The sequence below is a fragment of the Chrysochloris asiatica genome, unplaced genomic scaffold (assembly GCF_000296735.1).
Source record: "Chrysochloris asiatica unplaced genomic scaffold, ChrAsi1.0 scaffold00042, whole genome shotgun sequence".
NCBI classification, from domain to species: domain Eukaryota; kingdom Metazoa; phylum Chordata; class Mammalia; order Afrosoricida; family Chrysochloridae; genus Chrysochloris; species Chrysochloris asiatica.
In genome coordinates this window covers 11824460-11836170 of record NW_006408560.1, presented here as the reverse complement: position 1 = coordinate 11836170, position 11711 = coordinate 11824460, and the positions used below count along the sequence as shown (strand labels likewise).

General features: G+C 43.4%; 1 protein-coding gene across 1 annotated transcript in view; it reads right to left on the bottom strand.

Moving 5' to 3' along the window:
* Positions 1–8642, bottom strand: part of INTS3 (integrator complex subunit 3) — a 59343-nt gene extending 50701 nt beyond the window's left edge. Inside the window, exon 1 of the mRNA XM_006861474.1 lies at positions 8476–8642. Coding sequence (XP_006861536.1) covers positions 8476–8616 — 141 coding nt within the window. The 5' untranslated portion in view covers positions 8617–8642. The remainder of the gene's footprint in view (positions 1–8475) is intronic.
* Positions 8643–11711: the final 3069 nt, after the last annotated feature.

Genomic DNA, 11711 nt, shown 5'->3' with positions numbered 1-11711 from the left:
ACTGTAATTACAGAATTTCCAAATGAAGAGAAAATCAAGTATATTTCAGGGAAAAAAATGTTAATTATGTTTTAAAAAATTAAACCTGATTCTAACCCTAAAACGTCACCAAGTCTTACTCTTAGCCCTAGCCCAGTTACCTTTAACCCTGCTGTTGTTAAATGCTGTCCAGTCAGTTCTGACTTGTGGGCTTGAACCAATGACACTGCAGTTAGCAGTCCAAATGTTTATCCTACAGCACCATACCAGGACTCCATCCCTTTAACTGTAACCTTAGTCCTAACGATAACCCTAACATAAAACAAAGAACAGGCCTAACCTAGATCTAGCCATAGCACTAATCCTAACTCCTGACTCCTACCCACCCCCCCACACACACAAAAAATAGTGTAACCTTTACTCATGAAACTTCAAACTCAATCAAATTGAAAGAGATTCTACAAAATAACTGGCCTGTGTAAAATGCTGTTGTTAGGTGCCATTAAGTCTGTTTCAAAACACAGCAACCATCTGAACAACAGAAGGCAATGCTGCTCAGTCCTGCACCACCCTCCCAATCACTGCTATGTTTGAGACCACTTAGAAGGTTGGATGACGAGACTTGTTTCACCTACTCTGGACATATTATCAGGAAGAACCAGTCCCTGAAGAAGGACATCATGTTTGATAAACAAAGGGCCAGCAAAAAGAGGAAGAAGAACCTCAACAAGATGGACTGACAAAGTAGCTACAACAATGGACTCAAACAATAGGTGAAAATGTTAGGGCTATGAAAGATAAAGACAGAATGAGAAGCTGTTTCAGACTGAAGACTAGCAGAATGACATGAAATGTGCGATCCTAGACTACAATATTTATTTTATTGGGACAAATAGCAAAATTTGAATCTGTACTAAGAATTAGAATGTAAAATATGCTATTTAACATCATTAAATATTTCTGATCTTGGTAACAAAACAGAGTGGTCATTTAAGAGAAAATTTTTGTTCTTAAGTCTAAAGGAACATCAATCAGAGCCACAACTTATTCTTAAAAGGTTAAAATCAAAATACACATAAAGTCAATGACAAAGCAAATGTAGCAAAAGTTAATAATTGATGAATCCATGCGATTCATCTTATAGAAACAATATAATACACAGAATTCTTATATACTTAAAGTATACACATGAAGTATATAAAAATTCTTATATATTTAAGTATATACTTTAAACATTTAAGAATTCTATGTATTAAAACTTTTCTGTATGTCTGATATTTCAAAATAAAAAGTTATAAAAAAGTAGACACATATCAACTGAATGCAGTATGTGAACTTTTTGACTAATGATTTGAACAAACCCATTATAAAAATAATTTACGCGATAATAAGAGATAGTTAACATTTGATATGTGATTATAGTAAGGAATTATTAATAATTTTAGATATGACAATGGTATTGTCAGGAGTGTGGTGGTTCTAAACAATAAGCACTGGACTGTGAACCACAAGGCCCATGGTTCAAGCCCATCAGCTGCTTCACAGGAGAAAAGATTAGGCTTTCTGCTCCCTTAAAGCCTCAGAAATCCTATACATATATAGTCTCTACAAGTTGGAATCAACTGGATGGCACTTAACAACGTATTGTGGCTGTGTTAAAAAAATACTTCTTTCACAGACATACATACACAATATTTAAAGAAATGAAATGTCTTAGTTATGTTTTTAAACCATCTAGAGGGACTTTTGTTGTTGTAAAGTGCCCTCGAGTCGGTTCTGACTCATAAAGACCCTGTATATGGTTTCCAAGGAAGCAGCTGGTGAGCTTGAACCACCGACCTTGCAGTTCAAACGGCTTTGCAGTCTGTTGCATTAGCACACAGCGCCACACCAGGGCTTAGGGAGGAGATAAACCAAGATTGCCATGAACAGATAAACATAGAAGTAGGATGACATTAACGTGGAAATTATACTATTCTCCCTCATTTTTTTACTTCCCCCCAGAAGTTAAGAATTTCCAAAAGTACCAAGATCTCTAATCAAAGGAGGATAGAGACACATACATTAAGACTTATTCAAGGGCCATAGTAGTTTTCAAAGACCAATCCTACTATGGCTCAACATTATGTAAGTCACTGGTCCCTGCTCCTTATAAGTATTCGATACTAAATACTGCTAAAATGCGTCACACATTGACTATTATCACCAGTCCTGGTGTGGTGCTTAGGACAAGGTCAATTTGAACTGCAAGGTGGTAGTTCAAATCCACTAGCCTCTCCTTGGAAGCCCTTATACAGGGTTGCTATGAGTCAGAGCTGACTTGATGTCATGTTAACAACAAACAGCAACAAACTCTTTTCTGAGTCCTTTGAAACTTGATCTTGAGAATTACCCCAAAAACTGTTCTAGGAGAGTCACTTTCCCATTCTTAGTGATGATGATGCTGGCAAAACAGGGCGAGGCAAAGCGGACCAAAGTTAGAGAAGTTATTAGGTTTAGTTCCACCTGGTCCTAGATGTTATCATAAAACATTTTGTTGAGAACTGGTTCTAGGGTAGCATTAAGCAGGACAGCATAAGTAAGAGTAATGAGAAAGAAGCCTGGGAATTTAAGACAATCACATTTCTCCTTTTACCATTATCCTGAGGTTGCCTTTGTCCATCCTAAGATGGCACAAGGCAGAACTGAGTGTTAACACTCAAGGAGTTTCCATCACCACAAAGGTTCAACCTGATAAAAGCTCACAGCCACTTGGGTTTGGAGGTATTACAACATCACCACTCAACATTCAAGTCTAACTATACCCCAAATTAGGTCAGAATAGCATACTGAGTCTTAATAAGAAGCACTGCGTACTTGTGAAAAAAAGCTGTGAGATCACATGAAAACTGAACTGTGACTCTCACAACCCACCTCTCCCACAAACTTTGAGGTCTACCATTACCTAATCCAGCTCCTACATAATAATATGAGAAGGAAAAAAAACCCAGGGTGGATTTTCTCTCTTTAAATCTTATCCTAGGAGGTTTGGGAGGACCCCTTTATCCTGCCTAGGTGAACAAGCAGTTTCAAAGTGGAAGGAGATGGTAAACAAGCAGTAGTACAGCATCTTAAAGTTCTAGATGTTGCTTCCTACTTAAAGGAAGAAATCATTGCTGAATCAAGGAGTCAGAAACAAGAGAGGTCAAACAACAGCTGGCTAATGAACAAACTGGCTGACAGGACGCATGGTGAAGAAACTCTCAACCACTTGCTAGACTTAGGCTAATCTTGGGTGAGCTACTTAGCCTCTCTAAACCTTGGTTTTCTTATCAGAAAAACAGACATAATGCCTACATCATTAGGTTGTTCTGAGGATTAAACAATATATATGGAAGCATCCAGCATCCAGGCTCAGATAAATCAGAATCTACTCAACTTGGGAAGCTCTGTAACCGCACAACAAAATCTATGAAGACCAGGGCCTCTTTATTAATGGCATGTCCTTAAAGATTCCTAGAAACTAAATCCCCTACTTCAGGACATGGATAAGTCCTTGACCTTGCTGAAAGTTTCCTCCTCTACCTACTTCTATAAACTTCTACCCTCTTGTTGTCGGTTCCGACTCATAGTGACCCTGTACAGGGTTTCTGAGGCTATAAATTTACGGGAGCACAAAGCCTCATCTTTCTCCCGCGGCACAGCTGGTAGTTTCGAACTGCTGACCTTGTGGTTTGCAGCCCAATTTGGAGAGAAAAAAAATAGATAAGGGAGAGGGGAGAAAGCCTACTGATGGACCCTGTACCAAGATCCTTACACAAAGCTAGATACTCAGTCCTGTGGGCTGGCCCACATCTCTAACTGTGGTCTAATACAGCTTCTTAAGGTTCCTCCCTGATATTCTATGCTCTGCCTTAAGTCTTTCTGTGGGTCACGGCCCAGTCAAGAAGAGATGTGGCCTCTAGGAGCATGGAGGCCCAGCTAAGGATGTAGAAAAGGGGAAGAATTCAGAATTTGAAATTAGTTGGTGAAAGCAATGTAGACAGACATGTGAAAGGCCAGTCCTGTCCAAGCAACAGAAGTATAGGAGATGCTGCCCTTCTAGAACTACAGAAATTAGTTTTCTATACAAGAGAACTAACTGCAAATCATTCAGGGTAAAAGAAAGACCATGTCCCCTCAAAGATGGCCCCAGAAAGCAATCCCTACAGTCAAGTAGCAGTAAACTCTTTCCCCACTCTCCAAAGGATCTTAGTAAAAATCAAATGATAAATGCAATTGTCAATAACTGCTGGCAGGAATAGCTCTGTTCAGTGGAAGCCCTTCCTCCACGACAAGACCTGAAAGTAAATGTTTACCATCTCTTGAGCTAATTTTTCTAGTATTAGGACTACCTGACCATGTTGCCATGGCAGCAGCAGGTGGGGTGAGGGTGGAGGAGGAAGGCCTTCCAGTTTGTCACAATATCTACAGAAACCTGAAGACTAAAGTTAGAGGGATCCCTCTCACCTCAGTGTCTACTCCCTTAGATGAGTATCCTGTCTGGTTGAAATGTATATTAGATACTGCTCTCCTATGGAAAGGCAAAATGACTTTGAGGGACTAAATTTCACTATCATTGGAAAAGAAAGACAGGATCCAAACTACAAAATCCCCAAGGACCCACATTAGTAAAGTGATCCTGAACACAGCTGAGTTCTACATAGTCCACAAGCAGGAGTTCCACTTGGAAATGAAAAATGAAGATTTAAGGGAAAAACAACTAGAGATGACTCAAAGACCATCCTCTGGAGATTTCTGACACATAAGATATGAATTATTCCTTGGGGAAAACCTATTAAAAAACAAAACCCACCTCTGTCAAAAGCATTCTGACTCAAAGTGACCCTGTATAGGACAGAGGAGACTGTCCCAAGGCTGCAAATCTTTACAAATTCAGACTGTTACATCTTTCTCCTGAGGAGCAGCTGGTAAGTTTGAACTGCTGACCTTTCACTTAGCAATACAGTGCTTAACCACTGTGTCACCAGGGCCCATACTTATAAATCCACTGCCATCAAGTCAATTCTGGCTCACAGTGAAGTGCCGTCGAGTCGGTTCCGACCCACAGCGACCCTGTACAAGGTTTCCGAGGGTGTGACCCTATAAGGCAGAGTAAAACTGCTCCATAGTATTTCAAATATTGTAAATCTTTATGGGAACAAAAAGCCTCATCTTTCTCCCACAGAGCACTGGTGGGTTTGAACCACTGATCTTAAGAGTCAGCAGCCCAATGCTTAACCCAGTGTGTCACTGTGGCTCCCTTTATACCTACAACAATTAGAGATGATTCAAAGCTCATTCTCTGGAGATTCCTCACAGTTAGGATATGAATTAATCCTCGGGGAAAACCTATTTAAAAACCAAACTCATTACTATTGATTCTATTCTGAATCTGACCAAATGAAGAAAGGGCACCTCAGAAGAATGGGCTAGCGATTTACTTGTCCCCAAAATCAGCCACTGAAAACCTATGGAGCACAGACCTACTCACACTGTTGTTGTTAAATGCTGTCAAGTCGGTCCTGACCCATAGTGACCCTGTATAGGGTTTCCAAGGAGTGGCTGGGGAGCTTAAACAGCCGACCCGTGGTTTAAAACGACTTTGCAGTCCAGTGCATTAACCCATGCGCCACACCAGGACTCCACTCAGACATACTGAGGTTGCCAATCGACTTGCCAGCAAGTAGTTTTGTTGTTTTTTTGATGTGAATGTATTAACTCAATCTTTAGATAGTAAGTTCCAGAAGCCAGACCTTAGGTCTCCCCATCCTGCTTTCCTATCAAGACTCTGCACACAATATGGTCTACAGTCGGGAGGCAATGGGTAGGCCTGTGATGGGAAACAAACAAGCAGAAGTTGGTCAGTCAAAACTAGGTTTTGATAACTTCTGTGTACAGAGGTCTGTAGGATACTCAGCGGAAGAAATCAGTAGTTCTTGCCCTTAGAGACATTCTGATCTAGTGGGGATAATAGAAACACACACATTGGGGGGGATGGTGTGGCAAGACTTACTGGAAAATTCAGAGGGAAAGGACAAAGGGCAAGGAAGGAAAGAAGATACGTTGGGCCATGCTGGGAAAAATCTACACCACAAAAAGGATGAGATTTAAAAAAAAGAGGTCCTTCCTCCCCTCTCTTCCCTAAAAACAGTTGAAAGTTCACTCTCAGTTTAAAAAAAGGCAAGAAAATAAATGCCTTCTCTCTTTTGTGACCCACCCCTCCTGTCATATCAAGAAGTCCTGGTAGTGTAGTAGATTAGCTGGGCTGCTAACCACATGTCAGCAGTTCAAATCTACCAGCCACTCAGCTGTAGAAAGATGAGACTTTCGGCTCCCGTAAAGATTTACAGCCTTGGAAACCTTATACAGGGTCGCTGAGTCGAAAGTGACTTGGCACACAACGACCACCACCTGCCAGATCACTTTATTCACTAACAAATCACAGTTCAGAACAGGATGCGATTCTACTCTAGTGGTACATGATAGAGCAGAAGCAGAATGAACCCTTTATGAATCCGACACGGATTTTCATCTAACCATCATTTTTCCTCTATCCAAGCAGTCAATCAACTACTGACTTCCTATCAATCTAGAATTTCAATGCTAGACTACACCATTACCAGTTGCCACGGAGTCCATTCCAACTCATGGGACAGGACTCAAGTATTTTCATGATGACAGTGGGTAGTCCAAATTGCCAGCCAATCCCGAAGTCATTTTCATTTGTTTTGGTAACCTATTGTTTTTACAAACATTGGTTTTGTTCCTATTTATATTTACCTTAGCTGATAAAAACAACAGCAAAACCAAATTTATCTAAATGCACCAGATTAGTTGGAAGCAGCATGATGGAAAGCCAGCCTATGAGTAGATATTTGCTGGTAGATAAAATCCACAAAGTTGCTATCCAGCAACTTCTTGATTCAAACTCCTCCCCCAAACTCATTTCTCCATATATGCTCCATCATCTTGTATCTGACCCAACATTTTTCAAATCTAAAATATGAATTTCATTTGCCTGTTTCTAACACCTGATAAAGTGCAGTAACAAAGTTAAGAGATAGGGAAGGGACCAGGAAATACCAGGGCTTGTTAATTTACTCATCCTATTCCTGGATAACCAAGAGTTGAATGTATCTGGCCAGTCACATCTTGGTCCTGGGTCAAATGTTTTCTTGTGTAGAAGTGAAAAAGGAATACATCATCAACGCTGGGTTGCCAGGGACAGGGGTAAGATACACAAATGAGGGGGAAGGGTCAACTATCAGATCCCGCAAAGTCCCTTATTCAGGCCCATTACAATGCCTCACCCATCCTTTGTGTATGTGCTCTCTAGTTGTGAAGGGAAATCCCCTAGGTTCCAGTTACCCCCTCAACACACACACACACACACACACACACACACACACACTACAGTGGCTGATGCTGTCAAACTAAGTTATTCACTTTAACTCCAAGTCTCCACTCACTCTAATTGCCCAAGGGGACATCACTGGCCAATGTTGTTGTTGTCAAGTGCCGTTGAGTCGATTCCAACCCATAGGGGCCCTGTATAGGGTTTCCAAGGAGCAGCTGGTGAGCTTGAACCGCCAACCTTGCAGTTCAAACAGCTTTACAGTCTGGCGCATTAGCCCACAGTGCCACACCAGGACTGTGCTTAAACAACAAATGATACCATTCAACAGGATGATCCTAGGTCTGATGCAAGCTCTGATCAGCTCCCAGACAACAACACACACAATCCCCTACTCCATCCCACAGACACTGGTTCTCAACTCAATATATTCATGACCTAAATCTTTAACATTAAGAATAATTGTGACGTCTTACGTGGGAAGGGATGTCAAAAGTAAATTTGGTCAATCTAAAGGCTCTATAGGAGTCCTGGTGTGGCATTGTGGGTTAATGCGCCAGACTGCAAAGCAGTTTGAACTGCATGGTCAGTGGTTCAAGCTCACCAGCTACTCCTCGGAAACCCTATACAGGGTCGCTATGGGTCGGAATCGACTCAACAGCACTTAACAACAACAAAAGGTTCTATAAGGAGTTCTGGTATCGTACTGGTTACAGTTGGGCTGCTAACCTCAAGGTCAGCAGTTCGAAACTACCAGCGGTTCCGTGGGAGAAAGATGAAGCTTTGTGCTCCTGTAAAGATTTACAGCCTCGGAAACCCTATACAGGGTCCCTATGGGTCGGAACCAACTCGACGGCACTTCACAACAACAACAAAGGCTCTATGTGTGTCCCTTCCTCACCAACACCCCCAACCCATGTTAGTACTGGTGGCTGCTGTTACTATGACAATCTGTCCAGGAAGTTGGCCCACACGTATTACTTCAGGAGCAGGAAGTCTGGAACAGTGTTTGTGTTGCCTTAGGGAAAAAAAACGTAAAGACCTCCTCTCCACCCCCCACCGCGCCCAGTATCCCTCCTCAACCCGATTTCTTAACTCCCTTTCCCACCCCCCACACCTACCTCCTCTAACTCATCCTTGGCATCCAAACTGGTTGAAAGTAGCAGCCTCCCCCCTCCTGGGGCTCCTGCTCCCGCTCCTCCACCTCCCGCTGCTCCCGAAGCAGCTGGCGCTGCTGCCCCTTTTCCCTTCTGTAACTCCATGTGCTGCAGCCTGCAGACGGGAAAAGGTCAGGGAGTGGACAGGTAGCAAGTCCTAGAAACGGGGAACGCTGGTTTGCCAGAGGCAGGGGCCAGGAGTAACCTGTGGGGGGCAGGTGGAGGGCTGCGGTCCACTCTGCACCTCCCTCCTTCCTTAAGGCTGCTTCTGGCAAGAGGCGAAGAGGCAGGGCCCTCTAGGTCCTGCCTCTGGACTAGTGCAGAAGAAGAGCCTTTAAGCTCTTGCTCCTAACTATTGGGAGAGTTAGGGTCTTTTCCCCTAGGGGAAGAGGAGCGGAGGCTTCTACTCCTGAAGAATTCGAAGGGGAGCCCTTTCTGGCTTCTGACCCTGAGAGAAAGAAGGAAAACTCTTAAGTTTCTGCCTAAAGAGATGGGAGAGGAAGATGAGTCCTGCCCCTTAAATAGAGGATAGGAAACCTTCCTGTCTGCTGTCCTAAGGATTTGGGGAGCGAGGTTCCTTTGTATCCCGCCCCTAAAGGTTGAAATTGGGGCAGTAAGCGCTATAGGAGGGTACGGAGGACCGGCTTCTCCCCACACCACACAGTGGCGGCCATAGTGGAAGGGAGGGGGGTGGGAACGCTGAGGCCGACGGCTGGGAGGGAGAGAATGGTCGCAGCCCGTTCCGGAAGTGAGCAGTCACCGTCGGTCTCGGCCAATAGCGGCTGCCGCAGTGGAGCTGAGCACCGAAGAAGTCAGCAGACGGCGGCCAACTGCCCTTTTCCCCAGTTGCCAATTGGATTGGGAAGAGAGCCGGTCGGATGGATAACCAAAATACCCAATTGCATCTCTCCCTTCCTCTCGGAGGGGCGGAACGGAACGACTGCTCCTGGAGGTGAGGCGGGTGTGTGAGGCGATCCGGAAGTGGAGCTGCTGCGCCTGCGTGCGTTGGCGCACATGCGCGGTAATAGCCTCTGACCTTTCCGCAATGGTTCTGGTCTTCACTGGTTGTGGGAATCTGGGGCACGCGCCCTTGCAACCGGTTTACTGTCCCCTGGTGGCTTTGGGATACTCACGAAGCCTAAGCCACAGATTGGTAGTGTAGGGAGAGGGAACGCATCCCCGATTAAACAGTCCCGGGGCAAGCACAATCTGATAGTGTCAAGCCAACTTCGAAAACAGAATACTCGTATAACACATGCAAGCGCTCGTACTCAAGCAAGCTTAGCTACCAATCAAATGTTGCAAAAAAGTGCTTGGATTCACTTGTGTAAATCATTGAAGTCGGGCCAGCAGTAGCACAATGCTAAGCTTTTGTTGGTGTTAGGTTCTGTAAGTTGATTTCTACCCTTAGCGAACAGTAGAACTGCCCTATAAGATTTTCTACGTTGTGATGTTAATGGGAGCAGATGTGTTAAGTGGCGTCAAGTGGTTTACGACCACAGCGAACCTGTTGGGATTTCTGAAGATTGGCTGGTGGATTTGAACCACCAACCTTATGGTTCAAACCGAACTTGTGGTCTAGTCCCGTGGAGTTGCTGAGTCAGTTCCAACAACTAACCCAGCAACAGAGCTTAGCCATTGGCCGGCAGAGCTCTTTGCTTAGCATATGTTGTTAGGTGCCAACTACTAGGTACAAACGAAAAGCTCCCTGGTTCTTTGCCATATTTAAGTCCTGGCTGTGTTTGAACCCGTTGTTGTAAACACTGTGTTAATTCATCTCCTTGAGGGTCTTCCTATTTTTAAAAAAAATTTTAATGACCCTTAAGGAGTCCTGATGTGGCACTGTGGGTTAATGCACTGGACTGAAATGTTGGTTTAAGCAAGGTCAGTGGTTCAAGCTCACCAGCCACTCCTTGGAGACCCTATACAGGGTTGCTATGGGTCGGAACCAACTCGACAATACTTAACAGAGCAACAACCAAGGAGTCCTGTGTGGCACTACAGGTTAAGCATTGGGCTGCTAACCCATCAGCTACTCCTTGGAAACCTTCAACAGGAAATCTACTGGATGGCACTTAACAACAACCTCCACTGAGCATTATGGGAAATACGAAGGGGACTGTGAACCACAAGGTCTGACGTTCTTGCCCACCAACTGCTCCATGGAGAAAGATGAGACTTTCTGTTCCTGTAAAGATTTACAGCCCTGGAAACGCTATACAGGGCCGCTATGAGTTGGAAACAGCACATAACCACCACCACCACCTGGTTCTGTAACCTAGCACATATGAAAATTTAAATAAATTATCAATCACTACAGTCAACAATTTGAGATCAAAAGGGACACATTTCAGGACAAAGTTCAAAAGTCAGGAAGTGTTAGGAAAGGAGAAGGAAACAGGATAGAAGTGGGATGATTGGGAATTAAAACCAATGATAGGAAACAAAATGTGTCTGCATTGCTGAATGGAATACTGGTTTGCCCTGTATAAGCCTTCACCCAATTCAAAATAAGAAGTTTAAAAACTCATATTTAAAAAATTAGTAAGTAGCTATCTGAGAATGGCGATTCATTCATTCATTATTAGAAATGCTTCAGCAAGCTCTATATTATCCTCCCAACTTCATAAATGTCAGTGTCAGCATTTGTCCCCTTGCAACCCAGTCCTGGTGTGGCGCTGTAGGATAAGCACTGGACCTTGAGGTTGGTTTGAACTGAAAGGTCAGCAGTTCAAGCTTTCCAGCCTCTCCTCAGAAACCCTATACAGTGTAACTATGAGTCGGAACTGACTTGACTGCACTTAACAACAACAACCCAATGCAGAAGCTTGTTGCTTTTGACATTGATCACGTTTTCTCCCAAATTCTATCAATAACTAAAGGCCTTTTGATTTTTCTTAGAAATGTCTCTGCAATTTGTTCCTTCCCCTCTGGCTACTACTAAACAAAAATAGATAGATAGATAGATAGATAGATAGATAGATAGATAGATAGATAGATAGATAGATAGATATGTTAAGTGGTGGTGGTATGCTGTGGAGTCGATTCCAACTCACAGTGACCCTGCGTAGAGTTTCTGAGGCTCATAAATCTTTACAGGAGCAGAAAGCCTCATCTTCCTCCCATGTAATCCCTGGTAGTTTAAACTGCTGATATTAATGTTAGTAGCCCAACCTCATAACCACTACTCTACCAGAGCT